A 19,288-nucleotide genomic window follows, 5' to 3' on the forward strand; every position below is an offset into this window, starting at 1 on the left:
ACTGCGGGTTTGCTCTTTTATTAGCGTGAGCCTTGTGTCACAGTAAGTGAAATCAGATTTATGCCCCCCCCCCAACACCCACCCCCCCAACTCAAACACCAACCCTGGAGCAAAGGTGGTTAAAATCAAGGACACTTTTAAAACAAAAGAACTAAAAGAAAGACTTTAAAAGACATGTTAACCGACATTGTTTAGCAACGTTAACCAGGAACAGGCTGCTGTTCCTCGACGTGACCCGCGGATTAACGAGCCATCTCACATTTCACTACTTCACCATTTTTACACCGTGTTGAGCAAAAGAAAAAAAGAGCTAATGAGGAAAAAACTACACACACACACACACACACACACACACACACACAAGCACAACGCTGATCCGTGCTTATTCCAGAGGTGACGGATCGTTTCAGCTAAATATAGAACGGACCAGAGGAACCCAACCCGAGGAGAACAAATCATTTGAACATAGAAATAAATATCTTTAAAACAAAGAATTCCAAACAGAGTTGACCGGAAGTTATTTAGTTTTATTTTGAGAGCTGAAAAACCAAAGCTATTTCATTGGTTGACTTGTTTAAGTCAGGCTCAGCATCACCACAGCACGAGCACAGCTCGACTCTACTTCGAGGCGGCGGTAGCTCAGTGGTAGAGCGGGTCGCCTTTCAACTCGAAGGGTGTGGGTTTGAGTCCTGGCTCGCGTCCTTGGGCAAGACGGCAGCGTGTGAATGGGTGAAGCTGGAGCGTAAAGCAGCTTTGAGTCGAGTCAACTTTATTTCCAGATCACATTTGAAAAACAACCGAGGTTTAAAGGCACAGAAACATGAGAGGTAAAAAACTAAATCAATAACAATAGAATAAAAACTGTAAAATAGTGACTTAATAAAAGAGTAAAATGGTTAAAACTACATAGAAGTGTCCATGTTGACTATTTTTATTTGTTTTTAAGTGAAGAACAAGGAGAAGAGGTTGGTCTTTGAAAGCCATTTATTCAAAATTAGAGGTGGGCACTAGGTTAATGACGGTGTTTCTATGACGACTGATCGGAGTCCAGGTACCGTTTAGCAGTTAGCTCCATTAGCTGTGTTAGCTCCTTTAACGCCAGTTATCGCGCCTACAGTCGAACTGGAGCGGTCTGTTTATTAAAGGAAAAGAGCAGCGCTACAAATAACCAGCGTATCTGTGTACTGTGTATGTGTGCCTCTGTTTTTAAAGTTTAGCGTTACTTTAGAGACACATTTTAACAATCAAAACGCCGTTAACGTGCCCACCACTATTTAAAATGGTCCGTGGTGGAGGCAGATTTCATTTCCATGGGTAAGTCGTTCCAAAGTTTAGGGGCAGCTACAGAAAAGGCCCAGGTTATTAGTCGGGATGTTGGCAACATCTAAAAACAGCCTGTTATTAAACCACAGAAGAAGACGTTCAGAGAATCAAGATGGTGCCTGTTTGAGTCGTCATCAAGACTAGAAAAGCGCTATATAAATACAGACCATCAGTGATAGTACCTGGTACCTGGTATTTTTTTAGTACCTGCTCCGACGACGTTCCAAACAAGCTGAGCTGATGCTATAATGTGACGTGATCACTGATTGGTCCGAGAGCGTCGTCACTGAAGAGTGAGCACGACGTCTGACACAAGAATCAGTGAACAATGCTAAAACTGTAGATCAATTACAAATACTTTAAAATCACTTCCTGTTTTTAAGTCCTCTCTTAAAACGCATTTTTTTCTCTTTGGCTTTTAACTCAGTTTGAGATGTTTTACTGTTATTTTTTGTTGTTGTATTTTGGAGCTGAAGCAGCAGATATTAGCGGGTCGACACGTCCATGCGCCGTCACTGAGGTATTTTCGGGGGGGAACTCGGCCTTCGCGCCAACGAGCTCCAGCTTATTTTTAAAGTGGGCTCATCAGTTGCAGAGGTTTGTTTGTGCATGTAGGTCATTAAATGTGTTCGCACAAGCTTTTTCTTCACTCTATACGTGTTCTTTCTCAGCGGCACACACACACACACACACACACACACACACACACACACACACACACACACACACACACACACACCCATGCTGCTGCTGCTGCTGCTGCAATCTGCATAGAGAGACATTTGTCATCATTAGCTCTGCTCTGACAGTTGGCACCCGGCACCTCAGATCCCTAGGACTGGCAATTATGAACCCTTCATCCCTTATTTAGGCAAAGACGGCTAATTTCATCACAGGCCTCCGCAGCAGCATTTGACTACGAGCTTTTGCTAAATCTACGTATTCCTCTTATTTTTCTTTGTTTTTAAGGCTCCTCCCCCTCTTCCTCTCTGATCACTTGGAGGTAAAGTGCGCGCAGTTGTTCTGAGATTTGAAATTACTCAGAAGAAAACGAGGGCTGCAGAGGGGCTTTGCAGATGAGCGTCATGGGGTCAGTGGGCAGATGATTACAGCGCCCACCTTTAGATGGCAGACGTCTCGCAGACATTAAGATTAATCACGCTGCTGCTGCTGCAGCTTCTGAACAGTTGGGGTTTTTTCACGACAGACAAGACTGGTTTCTATACGATGTATGAAAGAAAGAAAAGCATGTTTTAGACGGCAATTCTGGCTTTATCATATCACAGTTGGTTCCCCGGAAGTAACCCTCAAAAAATTGCAGAAGCAGTGTATCCCTACTTCAGGTTATTGCTCTCAACATGACTGTCAGCTATCGCTGGACGACTTTGCTCCCTCATCTCCCAAAAGTTGGCCAAGATTATGCTCTTCTATGAGAATTTTATCTTCACTGAGTGAGTTATCACCGTTCGTCCTCTTCTTCCACAGTGGAAACGCTAGCATTAGCCTCTTCGCCTACTCGAATCCGTGTCTATCCCCAGCTGTTCCACGAAAAATCGGAGAAATCTCCCACTTACCGAGACGTGCAGTCTTTCCTTGTCAAAGTGCAAACTGCACACAAACGTGCTTCCATGTAAAAATATGGACCTTATTGGACCTCATTATTAACCTCACACATGAAATCGTGAAAACTAAGGTGTGTTTGTCTTTGTTTGGATGTTGAACAGCCAATAGTTTATCAAGTAACTACCAGAAATGGGAACCAGGAAGTGTGATACAGGCCAATAGTAAGAAACCTAAACCTCAAAGGTCCAGTGTGTAAGAATTAGTGACATCTAATGGTGAGACGGCAGCACTGCAATTGAGACTGACGTTATAAATCAGAAGCTGTATTATATGAGACGCAGAAGCACATTTGCCCATAAAAATGTTATTGTTGCCACCACTTAAGTCGCCCCCTGGTGGCTATTCAACATATTCTTATTGACCTCACCAAGGAAACTCTAAAGGCGGATTTCCACTGGGCGCGTTATAGCCGCGGCACGTCAGCGGCGCCGTAGCCGATCGCTTCCATTCTAATCAATGTGAGCATTTCCACCGGACGTGCTGCGGCGCGTCTCAGCAGCGTCCCAGAAGCGGCTCGCCGCGCTATCAATAGGTAGCATTTTCCATTTTTGCCGTTGCCGAGCCGTGCCAAGCTCAATAGAGCAGATCGCCCCAGACAGAAAGTCCGACACAGAATCAAAGTAAAACACTTCCGCCCCCTTTTAAAGTAAAACACAATACGCAGGTCATTTTTCCTATTGCAACTTCACATCAACATTACATCGAAACCGGTGCTACCAGGTCAACAGTCGATTAATCAGAGTGTCTCGGAGAGTCATAATGTACGACGAGAGACTGATTGTTGAAGTGGAGAAACATAAAATCATTTATGACACCAGATCAACAGTTCTTCCACGTCGGAGAATGAAAGAAGCTGTTGTTGTTGTTGTTGCGTGATTTCCGTGAATACCGCTGGCTCCCAAGGCACCGCTGCGCTGGCGTAACGCGCCCGGTGGGGATTGATGCCGGGCAGAGGACGAAGCAAAATCTGCGCCGCTGACGTTCCACGGCTGTAACACGCCCCGTGGAAATCCACCTTAAAACTGTCCACTGTGTTTTTAAGGTTGATCGCAATACCTTTACCATTATAGTAAAGTTGAAGCAATAATACCCTTAAACAAACAGACTAATAGAAAGTATTTCTATTGAGTATCTCAATTTCTGCCTCCTGGACTTTTTACAATCTGCAGAAAATAGTAAAAATCAAACTGCTGAACAAAATATGTCACAGACAACAAAATAATAATAAACAGACAAAACAAAACCTGCACTGACCAGTCAGTACAAGTCTGTACTTTATAGAAACCAACCAACCAAATTTTCTGGATCATTATTTTGGCAAACAAATGTATTTGTGCTAAATTCATGCAAATACATGCATGTAATCTATCACGGAGGCTGACAAGCGTGCCATATTGCAGAGGGGAGGAGGTGAAGGGCCAAATGAAGCCCAGACAATCAATTAACTTTCATAATTTACACTTTTTCGTGCGTTTTCCTCGAAAAAATTCAATCACGTTGAGAGGTTTTTTTGGTGCTTTTGTGTGCGAATGTGATATTGATGAGCCTGTTGAGTTCATCACGAGAGCCTCGGGCTATGGGGGGGGGGGATCCAAAGGGGGTCGTCAGTTAAGGCTCTGTGCCACAGAAAACATTGACTGGCCTCCTACAGAGACACCATATTGCTTGGAATAATGATGTTTCGCTATTAAAAAGAAAAAAAAAATCCCAATGACAATGTCATTTTGTGACAAATAAGTGAGAGGCTATCCCACGAGATTATGGAATATGGCTTCACTCAGTTTGAGAGCCAGTGTTGATGTCACATCTACGACGCGTCACTGCTTTTAATCTGATTTATGGAGAAATATGTCATCCTATTAAGTCCACTTTGACTAATCTGCACATTAGTGTGGGAACTCGCTGGTAAACTGCCTTTGAATGAGAAGTGGCTTGAGATTATTTTTCGTATGACCCGAGAAATTGAATGGGGTAAAAAAAAAAAAAAGGTGTGGGAGGGGGTCTTATTTGTTCTTGTATAACAGGATTATTATTAAAATAGCAGATTGCTGGTTTATTACGGCCTTGATCCATCCCACACACGGTTAAACGCAGCGCTGACGTAAAGTCGACGACCGTCTCGTTAATGGTCGCGAGGAAACACGGAAAATTTAAAGTTAGAGACATAATTAAATGTCTACGCTGTTGAGAAAACGAAGCTCAAGTAAGAGACGCGACGAGAGGCGATATCTACAGTATATATGGATACAAAATTAGGGTTAGATTAAGGGGTTAGGCATTTAGTTGTGATGGATTAAGTTAAGGTAAGGGGGTCGCAAGAGAATGCATTATGTCGATATACTATTGTACAGTAGGATTAAATAAAATAAAATAAAAGGAACATATATCCGTTTGCTGAATGAATTAAATTGGGAACGCTGAGAACTTCCAATAATCGATAATCTGCTCTTTGTTACTGTTTCTTTGGTTGCCAACGCTAATAGTTTGAATGCTAAATCAACAATTCCCAGTTAAAAAGAAAAAGAGCTGGGCACATTATTAAAGGGACAGTGTGTAGGATTTAATGGCCTCTAGTGGTGAAGTTGCATATTGCAACTGACTAAACGCCCCCTTTTTTTGCCTCATGCTCATATGTAATTATGTGTTTATACGAAAATACATAAAACATTCATGTAATACGTAATATTGTATTACATTTCTGTTGACATTTCCCGCTATAAATTTAAGGACCCCTGTGTAGGATTTAGTGGCATCTAGTGGTAGAAGTTGCCTATTGCAGCCAAATGAGCATGTTTTTTGTGTTTATGAAAAACTACGGTGGCCTACAGGTTTGGAGTGTGTCCATTCAGGGCTACTGTACAAACTTGGTGACACAAAATGGCGGATTTCATGATAGACGACCGTCTCCTGTTTAATATGAAGAGCTTAATGTAGCGTAATGAAAACAGGGGCAGACGTTGCCTATTGCAACCAATTGAACCCCTTTTTTTATGTTATCCTGATAAACTACGGTGGCCTAAAGGTAGTAAAAGAAAATTAAAAGCACGGGTACAATGTTGACACGATACCATGAAAGAAGGCCTTCATTTTCAAGTACAGTAAATATAAATACTATGTTGGGTTGGGATTTTTTGTTGACATTCCCCCGAATATTACACAGTGGATCTTTAAGAACGACTGATGTCTCTCTGTCCTTTAAGAATGATTTGAATTCCCCCTCTTGTCTTGTCACGCAAAGCGTGAGCAACGTCATCAAAGGGCAATTTGGGCAGCATTGACCTCCACGACTCTGTGTGTTAACTGGACGATCAGTCTTGACATAGAAGAAAGGGAAAGGGGGGGAAAGGGGGGGGGGGGGAATGGAGGAAAAAATGAATAAGTGTGGAGGCATGTGTGTGGAAACAAAGAGGCCTTTAAAACAGGGTCACATGCTCGTGCAAAAATTAGGGGGCGTTGAAGTCATTGTGTTGATTTACACATTTATATTGTGAAAGCAAAGGAAGAAACTATAACTTCAATGGCAGACAAATAAATACCTGTGTAGTTTTTCCCAGTTGCAGGTTTCAAAACCTCAGAATTCCTGTTTATTTGTACATTCGCAGACATCACAGACTGAGGCTCCCATTGGACGATCCCAGCTGTCCGTCACACTGGTGTCCACTCATATGAGCCGATCCATTTCCCTCTAAATGACGATATCTGCCTATAAATCTATGCAAATGCAAGGAATTCGCTTGACAGGCTTCAAACTTGGCCGGTGACTTACATAGGGCACCAGTGTGTGCAGTGCCGACTTTGACGTTGTTTGGATAAGAAACGCAAGAGATATCGGTAGGAATGCTATCAATTTCTTTCCGTATGTCGTTATATGTTATAGTTATTACGTCGATGTTTCAATATCTGTATTTATTTGGAATGTAAACAATTTAAAAAGTACTTAAACAGATAATTTATTGTGTATAATAGTGACACTGATCATTCAAACACATAAACAAAAATACACAAAAAAAGCGATTTTTTTCCAACCAGTGGTGTCGCCCCCTGGTGGCTCACTGCTACATCCCTCCTACTTCCCCGGCTTCACTTTTCAAACCAGCAGATTTTGTAAATTTCGCACGTAACAAGAACTCGGGCAAGAAATGTCTCAATTTCACTATTTTTGTGTCTGATACAATACAGATATCGCAACTTTGAATTCCTACCAATACCGATATTAGCCCGATATACAGTCAATCTTCTACTGCAAAATGATACAGCACATTAATTAAAAAAATTATCCATAATACGTAATATTGTATTACATTTCTGTTTCTACTGTGTAGGATTTAGTGGCATCTAGGGGTGACGCTGCATACTGCACCCAACTCATTTCCTCTTTATCTATTCCAAGTAATTATGAGAAACTACAGTATTTGTAATACGTTATATTGAATTTGACATGTGCCATTGAATACTTAGGAACTGCTGTGTAGGGTTTAGTGGCACCCAGTGGTGGAGTTGCATACTGCAACCGACTGAACGCCTCCTTCTCTGCCTCGTGCTCACAGTCCAAGTGTTTACGAGGAAGTACGGTGGCCTTCAGGTGGCATAAAAACACGACACACTTTGGGCTACTGTACAAATACGGTGACACAAAATGGCGGCCTTCATGAAAGAAGATCAATTCCTGCGTGATATGAATACCTTATTGTAGAGTACCAAAAACATAACAGGTCTCAATTTTCGGGCGATTATACTTTCATTAAAAATACATACGTAATATGTGTATATACCAGAAACTACGGTGGCCTTCAGGTAGCATAAAAATATGAAAACACAACATAAAGAAAAGCATTTACGACTGCTGTGTAGGATTTAGTGGCATCTAGTGGTGGAATTCGCCAATTGCAAGCAACGCTTACAATCAAAGTGTATATGAAAACTACGGTTGGCGTTATTGTCCATTCAGGGCTACTGTACAGACATTGTGACACAAAATGGAGGATTTAGGACGAAAACACAACAGATCTTCATTTTCCAGGTGATAATAGAAGATAATCGAGTATATTTTCGCAATACGTAATATTCAATTCACTTGTCCCACTAAATATTTCACGACTGCTGTGTAGGATTTAGCGACACCTAGTGGTGGAAGTTCTTTTTTTTAATGCGACAAAAGCTATAACCAACCATATTATAGTATAGTAACATATTGTTCTCTGGTTTTTTTAGCATGTAAATGTTCTCAGTGACGCCTTAAAATCAAAGTTAGGGTTAACGTATGTTGTCTTTATGACGTTGTGATGTTCATTATCAGACACACACACACACACAGATACATACATATATATATATTCGATATTTAAAATTGCAGTGGCTCATCCCTGTAGTGGCTCTTCCCTGTAGTCTGGATTATGAGGCGATAATCTCAGCTCGACACACATCCCCCATCCACCCTTTCACCCACTCAACCTGCTGCTGTCAGGCAAAAAGAAGGAAGAGCACAAACTCGGGAGGAAAGTGAGACGAGTCTGTTTTCAATAACCGGGGCAGTTACCTGCTGAGACTCAGACGGCGGGAGAGAGAAAACACTTTCAAAAAGCCTGAGAGGAGGAGGAGGAGGAGGAGGAAGAGGAGGGGGAGGAGGAGGAGGAGGAGGAGGAGAAGGGGGAGGCGTTCATGCTAGATCCTCCAAAATAAAAGTACGAGTGCCACTCCATATCTTATTGTTATTCCTATTCCAGTACACGAGCCTCCGCCTCGGCCTCTGTTCTGCTATGATTCTCACTTTCTCGCCTCCTTAGCTGTGATTTCTGCCCGGTAACAGTGTGGATGGAATCATCACCGAGGCCTGTTCGTCCCTGTGTCCACGTCCACGTGACGAGGGACGAGGGTGCTGTCCCTCACGCTCAGACGCCTTCGTGTGTGCGTGTGTGTGTGTGTGTGTGTGTGCGTGTGCTCGTACACAGTCGAGCGTAAACGTGTTTTTTGTTTAAATCTGATCCGTGCGGCATAATTAATTATCCTTTTTTTTAAGTCGTCTTCAGAGCGTCGTCGTGACTGACTGAACGCTCAGAGGCGGAGAAGACAGAGCGAATGAACCGAGCTGCTCCTGAACGCAGCACACAAACAACAACATGGAGATTATTGTATTAAAATGGGCGACAATGTCAGCGGGGTTTTTCCCCCCGAATTATTGTAATTATAAATTCTTAATTTCACTCCTTTTTTATTCAATGGTGACCCTACTATTTTATTTATTTTTTTGCTCTTATTTTGGTTTTGGTGAATTAGAATAAATTAAATTATCATCAGCACTTAAAAAACAGTGATTGGAAAAATAATGGTGACATTTTCGGACGTATTTGTGTGTTCAAAAAAAAATGCAATTAATATGTTAGTGCTTTTCTTTTTGTGAGAAATGTCATAAATATATATATATATATTTATATATATTTATACAATTGCAAGCAAATAATAAACAAAGAAGGAAAGGTGTGAATCACACTTTAAATATAAGCAGTGTTTCAAAATGACAGAAATGTAAATATGTGGAATTATTAAAATAAATAATGTTCTCATTATGTTTTTTTTTTTTTTTATCGTAAAATTAGCAAAAGTCTGTGTTTAAAATACAAAAGAACACAACATGAACATTAATGAACAGCTAATGGTGTAAATTACACTAAAAGCAAACATGTAAACACATAAAATGTCATAAAATGTGATTTTTTTTTTATTCTCCAAATTGGTTTTTTTAACAATTCCAAACCCACCTACTGTTTCATTTATGGTTCATATTGAAACGAACTGAAAGAAAAACCAGCGCGCAAATCTAAAGAAAATCCAGAGAGGGTTAATAAAAAAAAAAAATCAACGTAAAGCGCTTAAAAATGATGTATTTATCCCAAAAACGCGTAGGTGTGAACTTCCGCTCCTCGTCGCTCGACTTCAACCTGTACTTTATTATTTTTTTCACTTGTATATAAAAACACCCGAGGACGAATTTGTTTTCCATAAACTGAGGGAAAGTGGTGACGCACCAGACACTGATTGGACATCTTTGGCTTCAACTCCTCCCTGATAATAAAGTGTGTGTGTGTGTGTGTGTGTGTGTGTGTGTGTGTGTGTGTGTGAGAGAGAGAGAGAGAGAGAGAGAGGCGGTTGTAAAACACAGCAACACTGGGGCGTCTGCGTCAGGAGGGCGCGCGCACACACACTCTCTCCACTTCACTTTGCTCTGCGCAATTACGCGGAGCTCCAACCTGGCACAGGAGTCACTCACACACTCACTCACACACACACACACACACAGGCTGCTCCTCAGCTCCACATGGACTTCTAAATATACAGTTAGAGGATTATTTACAGGACGCGAATGTGGTGATATGGTTTTCACGCATGTGCTTTGCGCACAATCCTGAGTAGTTTACGCCAGTTATTTATTTTTCAATTTTTTCATTTTAAAATCGCTTCTTTCTTCTCTAAAATTGGCTCCCGTACAAACAGCCGCGTTGGATCCCTCGGCGTACTGCGAGACTCCGGTGTACAACCCGGATCTCTGCCCGAACATGATAGCCGCGCAGGCCAAGCTGGTGTACCACCTCAACAAATACTACAACGAGAAATGCCAGTCGCGAAAAGCGGCCATCTCCAAGACCATCCGCGAGGTGTGCAAGGTGGTGTCGGACGTCCTGAAGGAGGTGGAGGTGCAGGAGCCGCGCTTCATCAGCTCCCTCAGCGAGATGGACAACCGCTTCGAGGGCCTGGAGGTGGTCTCGCCCACCGAGTTCGAGGTCGTGCTCTACCTGAACCAGATGGGAGTTTTCAACTTCGTGGACGACGGCTCGCTGCCGGGCTGCGCCGTGCTCAAGCTCAGCGACGGCCGCAAGAGAAGCATGTCCCTGTGGGTGGAGTTCATCACCGCCTCCGGGTACCTCTCCGCGCGCAAGATCCGCTCCCGGTTCCAGACGCTGGTGGCGCAGGCGGTGGACAAATGCAGCTACAGGGACGTGGTGAAAATGGTCGCGGACACCAGCGAGGTGAAGCTGCGCATCCGGGACCGGTACGTGGTGCAGATCACGCCGGCGTTCAAGTGCACCGGGATTTGGCCGCGCAGCGCGGCGCACTGGCCGCTGCCGCACATCCCGTGGCCGGGACCGAACCGCGTGGCGGAGGTGAAGGCGGAGGGTTTCAACCTTTTATCCAAAGAGTGCTACTCCCTGAACGGCAAGCAGAGTTCGGCGGAGAGCGACGCCTGGGTGCTGCAGTTCGCCGAGGCCGAGAACCGGCTGCTGATGGGCGGCTGCAGGAAGAAGTGCCTGTCGGTGTTGAAGACGCTGCGCGACCGACACCTGGAGCTGCCGGGACAGCCGCTCAACAACTACAACATGAAGACTCTGGTTTCCTACGAGTGTGAGAAGCATCCGCGGGAGTCGGACTGGGACGAGAACTGCCTCGGCGACCGCCTCAACGGGATTCTATTGCAGCTTATTTCGTGTTTGCAGTGCAGGAGGTGTCCGCATTACTTCCTGCCCAATTTAGACCTGTTTCAGGGGAAACCGCACTCTGCGCTCGAGAACGCCGCGAAACAGACTTGGCGACTGGCGAGAGAAATACTGACCAACCCCAAAAGCTTGGAGAAACTCTGAGGTAAAAAATAAATAAATAAACAACACTAAAAACAACAACAAGAATATTAATAATAATATATCTGAAGAAAAGAATATGAAAAATGTTGCCAAACAATTTGCAAAAAAAACTGTAAAAACTCACTAATTCTGCATTATTTTTATTTTGGCCTAATATTATTATCAATATTTTGAAATTTAAAAATGATTGGCCACTTTATTTCACCGCAGTTGTGTCTAAAATTACAAAAAAATAAAAGAATTGGAGACTCAAACACACACACGTGTACATTTTATACTGTAAATACATTCCTACATACATGTGATGATTCAAGTCTGAAAAGAATTGTGAATGATGTTGTGTGTGACACGTAAATAGGTCCCACCTGTTTTTTTGTTGTTGTTTTTTTAAAAAGAAAAATCTACTTCTGAATTTTTTTTTTATCTTCTAGAAATTATTATTAATTTATACATCAGTGATGATGATAATAATAATAATCTGTTTCTACACAATTAAAGTTTACATTTCTGTGATATAGGCGACATTTTTTGTTACAATGAAAGAAAACAAAACACAAAAAAACATTCCATTGATTTTTACTTGAATTATTATTTAAAATATTCGGTCGGCAGAGTTTTTTTCTTCTTTTTTTTGGTTGTTTTATTTTTTTCCTCCAACATGTTTCAGTCAACATGAGACGAAAAAGAAAATTATATTGCAAATATATATATTACAGTTTAATTGAAACAAAAAAATGCACTTGAAATACACTGGATTATAACATCTGTGATCTGTTTTTTTTTAATTATTATTATTTTTCCTGTCTTTGGTCTAATTTAAAGAGCTAATAAAGCGAGCTGTTTTTATATTTGTGTCCCATTATGGTTTTATTACGTGTACTTTTTGACATTTTTAGGGCCTGTGTTTAAAATTAAAAAAAAGCGTAAATATGTCAATTAAAAAACAAATATGATGCAAATCACTCTTTAAAAATCACGCAATTTAACAATAAGATGACGCTGAAAAAACTAAAAAATAACATCAGTATTTTTGTGTCAGTGCGTGTTTTTTTTTTTTTTCCTGCTTCAGTTGTCACTCGTCAGAATGACGTGCGCGTGCTCACACACGTGTAGACTGGCGCGTGCACGCGTGTTATTTACCTTGGGGTCGACCCTCTTGAAGGCAGGGTCATCCTCGTCCACCTCGAAGTAGATCTCAGAGCTGGTGATGGACAGCGTCCCGCGCGCGACCAGCACCGGGGCCACGAGCTGAGCCGGGCTGCTCAGAACCACCGGGCCTGCGGAGGAGGAACCAAAAAATAAAACACAACGCAGTTACGTGTCTGCAACAAACGATTCTGCAACGTGTTTCAAATTAGGTTAATTCTGCGGAACCGGAAAAGTGCGGATTAAAGGAGCGATAATCCCGCCGTTATACGCAGAAGAATAGCGATAATTCCAGATATATTGTGCCATTATCACATTTCACTTTTTTACATTTTTACATTTGCTCTTACAAGGAAATGCGATTCAAATTGTGCGTTGTTGTTTGTTTTTTTTTGCAGCGCAAAGGCGCAGAATAATCTGGATTATTCCAGAATACTCGTCGAAATTAGCTCTCGTTTGTCCATGTTTCCCCTCAAAACGATTACAATATAACACACACACACACAAATATATATAAATGTGTATAAACATACATATATACATATATGTATGTTTTTAAAGCAAACACCCACTAGTCAATAACAATTGACATTTTTCTCGCGCGCCCATGCAGATTATGACACTTAATCTGCTAAACTAATACAAAACGGTGAATTCTAATGATGTGTATTTATTTTTTTTACTGTATTTATGATATAAAATAGTAACAATAATAATAATAATATAATAATCGCTCATGGTTGGGTTTGTTTTGTGACCCTGGTCAGCTGATGGATCACACATCTTCATTTTCAGTCTCCTCCTCATCCTCCCTGTGTGTGTGTGTGTGTGTGTGTGTGTGTGTGTGTGTGTGTGTGTGTGTGTGTGTGTGTGTCTGCTACAGTGTGATTTGTCTGCAAACGATTCCATCTCTCTGTGGCAAAGAGGAGAGAGAGAGAGGGAGAAAAAAAACCAGAGAAAGGGAAAGAAATGGTGGATATTTATTGATCCCTTAAACTCCAAAGAGCCACTTTAATGTCTCATCAATCTTCATCTGCGTTCCTCAGCCAATTACGGCCGATCGTGTTACAGGAACACAAGTGGATTTTTTTTTTCTCCCAAACTCCCACAGCGACCCTTCATCGCTGTGTGTGTGTGTGTGTGTGTGTGTGTGTGTGTGTGTGTGTGTGTGTGTGTGTGTGTGAGCTGCAGCAGCCTCTCAGTGCATGAACACTGATCCTGTATCTGCTGATGCTGTCACTGCTTTTACAAGCTCCTAAACCCAGCAACACAACACTTAATGTGACACTGTGAAATCTAAAATAAATACTAATGTGTTTCCTTCACCATGTGGTTCTCAGTTTAAAGCATCGTCATCACCAACGTTAAAATAAACTGCTGTAAATACACCAAATAGTACATTATTATTTATTAGTATGTGACTTTAAAAAGTCTTAAAGTATAAGACGTTTACTGTAAGTATTTAAGCATTTTCTAATATGAAATGTAATTTGAGTTATGGTGGCTCACTGGTAGGGCGAGTTGTCTTTAAACTGGAAGGTTGTGGGTTCAATTCCTGGCTCTGTTTGTGTCCTTGAGCAAAGGCACGTAACCCCATGTTGCAGTTTGTGAATGGGTAGTGTAAAGCAAACTATAAAAGAACCATATACAAACCATAATACCAACACTTCGTCTGTTTTTGCTTGGTAGTAACGAGTAACAAAGAAAGTTTGAGGACATTTAGTGCAGTAAAAGTACAAGTTGTACAGATGCGTGAATTTTGTACCCAAGTACAGTAACAATGTATTTGTGCAGTGAGATCATTTGCTCTATAGATAAGCTATAAGCTAGATAAGGTGAGGTCTAATCATTATTATTTTTAGTATTTGTTTCATTTTATGCACACATAATTCCTCAGCTCCACTATTTCCCTCTAAGAACCACCAGAGGAAGCTTGCGTACCACTCTTTGGTACACGCACCACAGTTTGAGAACCGTGGATTTACATGATTTCACAGGTTTTCGCTACGAATCTATAAAATAATTGTCATTTCACGCACTTTAGCAACAGGACATGATAACTGCATTACAATAGATGAGGGAAACGTCCGTGTAAAAATGCACTTTGGACATTTTCAACGTAACAATATGGTAACAATGAAATTTGACAGAAAGTGTCATTTACAAAGCTATTACTTATGGATTTATGATAACATTACCTGCTTTATGACGACACTAGTATTGTTTTTATTATGACTAAGATGGGAATTCCACTGCATCGTCAAACGCTACCGAGGCTTTAACTGTGATCGTAAACAATTCAATGTCGTATTTTTGTTGTTGTGGCGATTACACACATGGACATGTTTGTTTGTTTGTTTGCAGTGGGATTTACACAGTAATATATATATATATATATATATATAAAGCGTAGCTGTGAAGTCACAGTAAAACACTTACTGTAAATGTACGGTCAAATATTTAACCGTTTAGATACAGTCACGTCAGATTTTTAAAGTATTTACATAAAACTATTAACATTTCGACCTTTTTTCTTTCCTTTTCTTTTTTAACGACATTCATTTATTGATAATAATGATAATGATAATAAAAAAAAGGTCTTTATGTCCCAGAGTGCAGCCCTTAAATTACGAGCCCATTCACCTCTCACACGTCCCTGAAGTGATGCTTTGTTTGCAGGCTTCACTGTAGCCTGAAGCATTAAAGGCGCACACACACACACACACACACACACACAGCTCATGCTCGAGGATTAAGGCGCTATAATCCCCTCAGGGATAGTCCCATAATTAGGCTATAAGGCATTAAAATGTTTACATGAGAATAATGAAATTAAATAATGTAAAGTACACAGGATGAGTGGTGTGTGTGTGTGTTTATAAAGGATAAAGGATCCTGCAGTTGTACATGTTTCTATCTTCTTTTTGGAAAAGAAAATGCAAATGTTTGTCCTGTAATGATGTCTGGGAGGACATGGGCATATTACTATTATTATTATTATATCACACAATCCATCTGCTGCACGTTTGCTCAAGCGACGTGCTTCAGTCGCTTGTTTCGTTTAACATTATGCGAGAAATAAAAGTGAAAAATGTGTTAAACTTACACACGAAAAGCGAAAAATAAATATAAACCACATTCATATTCTGTTTATGTGAAGCACAAATTAAAAACAACAATCTAACATGAACGAAAATGAAACGCAAGGAACTCTTTTTCTGTCACTATTATACATTTAGAAACTAGCGATAGATAGATAGATAGATAGATAGATAGATAGATAGATAGATAGATAGATAGATAGATAGATAGATAGATAGATAGATAGATAGATAGATAGATAGATAGATAGAGCAAGCTAGGTATTTAGATAGATAGTTAGCTAGCTATATAAATAGTAATTAACTAGCTAGCTATTTAGATATATATGCTAGCTATAATAGCTAGCTATCATAGATATAAGCTAATATAGACACAATGTTCACAATAAAAAATACACATAAATAAATCATTTATAATAATAGCTGGTTGTAACGCTACAGAACATTAAAGGTGATCACAAAGAGGGATGGTAGTGTTATATCGTATTATTGCAGTGTGAAATAATCTTGTTAGCTCGGACTTGGGAGACACAGAAACGTTCCTCAACCATCAGATGAATTACATCTAAATGTATAAATACAACATAAACATAACATAACACAGGTGTTCAGTTTTGTGAATGGAGACTAAACACACAGTTAACATAGAATGAAATGGTGGTTAAACTACTCTGCAGCAGAACTGTCAGACTCACACTGTGTGTGACTCATTTTAAACATTCTTGTCATAGTGCATTCACACAGAAAGGCTTAATGCTAACGTAGCGTGGAGAGCATTTCTAATGTTTCTGAGGGAGCTAAACTTAATCATAGGTTCAGTAACCACACATGCTCAAGCCCTGGAGTGCAGAGGGCGCCTCCTTTGGCAGCAACAGCAGCAGCAGAATGAGCAGAATGAGCAGAATGAGCAGGAAGAGGCGCTGACGAGGATCTTAGTCCCAGTTCTTTCATTAAGGCTGTTCATATGACTTGTACACAGGCCGAGCACAGACAGACACGACACCCAGGTAACAGTGTTACCCACATGTCAAAGAGTGACATATTTGTCTGTGCAGTCAAGTTCAATTATGTTTCTAACTTGATGATGATGCCATTGTTATTGGCATCTATCTATCTATCTATCTATCTATCTATCTATCTATCTATCTATCTATCTATCTATCTATCTATCTATCTATCTATGCTAGCTAACTAGTATCTAAATCGATATCTATCTTAGCTAGCGGGCTATCATCTATCTATGCTTAACTATAGTTAACTTCATCTATCTATCTATCTATCTATCTATCTATCTATCTATCTATCTATCTATCTATCTATCTATCTATCTAGTATCTAAATGTATATCTATCTTAGCTAGCGGGCTATCAACTATCTATGCTTAACTATAGTTATTTCTATCTATCTATCTATCTATCTATCTATCTATCTATCTATCTATCTATCTATCTATCTATCTATCTATCTATCTATGCTAGCTAACTAGTATCTAAATTGATATCTATTTTAGCTAGCGGGCTATCATCTATCTATGCTTAACTATAGTTATCTTTATCTATCTATCTATCTATCTATCTATCTATCTATCTATCTATCTATCTATCTATCTAGTATCTAAATTTATATCTATCTTAGCTAGCGGGCTATCAACTATCTATGCTTAACTATAGTTATTTCTATCTATCTATCTATCTATCTATCTATCTATCTATCTATCTATCTATCTATCTATCTATCTATCTATCTATCTATCCTCATGTAAATGCATTGTGTGTTTAACACACATTTTCACCGTCTCGTCGTCATCATCAGTTTTCTCAGGAAAACAGATTCTAGTCGTGACTTCGCCCGCTGCTCTTTTGACCGACCGCGCCTCCTCTGACAGACAGTGTGAGGCGGCCTTCCTGCCCGCTGGGCCCCCGCACACACACACACACATAGGAAGAGGAGGAGGAGGAGGAGGAGGAGGAGGAGGAGGAGGAGGAGGAGGAGGAGGAAGAGGAGGAGGGGTCGGTTCAGCATCATCCTCATGAGATTCATCTGAGGGATCTTATAGAGGGGGATTTCTGTGCTCAGCAGTGTTCTTGTTCAGCATGAGCCTCATTTACCAGGACGTGATAACATGGTAACACACACACACACACACACACACACACACACACACACACACACACACACACACACACACACACACACACACACACTGCTATATGAAACAGACATGATTATTTAGCTGTCTGGGAATGAGGCCACCTTTTTCATACAATATGCACCTGGTATGAATCTATTATTTCACACACACACATTCACAGTGTTTACAAGTAATTCAGTGGCAGATCTGATCCTGCAGATTTTATTAAGACAGTGGGAAAATGTTCACAGACGCGAGCTAAGAGCTAAGTATCCTGAATTATGGACCGCAGAGTCAATACCCTGGGATTATTTTGATTGATTGTATTACATCTGTCATTTTACAGCTAAAATGACGTTTTCCTATTTTCGCACAGCTCTTTGGAAATGACGCTATATATTGGACAATATTTTATCCCCAAAAAAAGTACAACTGGAAATAATATATGCAATAAATACATTACTACAACTAAGTGTTTTACGATGGTACATAAAATAAAAATAATATTTATCTTCTAACACTCATACTTTTCATGCCTGTTGCGTTCTCGAGGTGTTTTGTCTTTGTTTTTTCCTTGAACATATGTGTACGTTTGAGATGTGAGAACGTACGTAGAAGTGTATTTTTTGATTTCCCCACAAAAATACCACTGAACTCTGGATAACTTATTTTTTTCAAGCGACTAAAGGTTGGCTGCTTACACACACACACACACACACACACACACACACACACACACACACACACACACACACACACACACAGGGTGTGACGCTGGTACATTTGTTGGAGGTTTTGGCAACCGTTGCCTTGGCCAAATGTTGCACTATTAACTGAATTATGTCCAATTTATAAAACAGATTTGTGAAACTTAGGATGGAAAAAACCAGAAACACTGAGGTTTTTATATTTTGATGTAACTTAACATGTATTTACTGCAGAGACAGTGAGGTTCAGTTCAACAGCAGAATAATTAACACCTGAGTTCTCACGTTCAAAGTGAAAAAATTCACATTATATGTTAATTTTATTGACAAGACTCCTCTGGGTTAGCTCCTTTTTTTATTACACATTTGATTAATTTCTTTTGTGTGTTGTTAACAGTTACTTTTTTATATTCCCTATGGAGTGCAAAGGATCAGCAATTTCCAAACACTGGGTCGAGACCCACAGATGTGTCGCAGGAGATTTTCTGGGGTCCCCAAACACATTTTTGCAACCTTTTATTTATGATTTCTGTGTATATTCTTTAAAATAACATGCATAAAATTACGTTTTAATTAATTAACCAAACTATAGTATATTATCAGCAATTACCAAACACTGGGTCACAA

At 40.3% G+C, this 19,288-nt stretch overlaps 2 protein-coding genes across 2 annotated transcripts in view; one reads left to right on the forward strand and one right to left on the reverse strand.

Annotated features, from left to right (window-relative positions):
* Positions 1-19,288, reverse strand: part of LOC310925199 (neurobeachin-like) — a gene marked incomplete at both ends in the record, with an annotated part of 330,054 nt that overhangs the window by 89,135 nt on the left and 221,631 nt on the right. Inside the window, one exon of the mRNA XM_083887081.1 lies at positions 12,717-12,853. Coding sequence (XP_083743207.1) covers positions 12,717-12,853 — 137 coding nt within the window. The remainder of the gene's footprint in view (positions 1-12,716; positions 12,854-19,288) is intronic.
* On the forward strand, positions 10,497-11,576 carry mab21l1 (mab-21-like 1; the record flags this gene model as incomplete). Its single annotated transcript, XM_083886134.1, has 1 exon — positions 10,497-11,576. One exon carries the CDS (start codon positions 10,497-10,499, stop codon positions 11,574-11,576), a length of 1,080 nt encoding a protein of 359 aa, XP_083742260.1.

Source organism: Microchirus variegatus (assembly GCF_963457635.1).
Source record: "Microchirus variegatus genome assembly, chromosome: 3".
NCBI lineage: Eukaryota > Metazoa > Chordata > Actinopteri > Pleuronectiformes > Soleidae > Microchirus > Microchirus variegatus.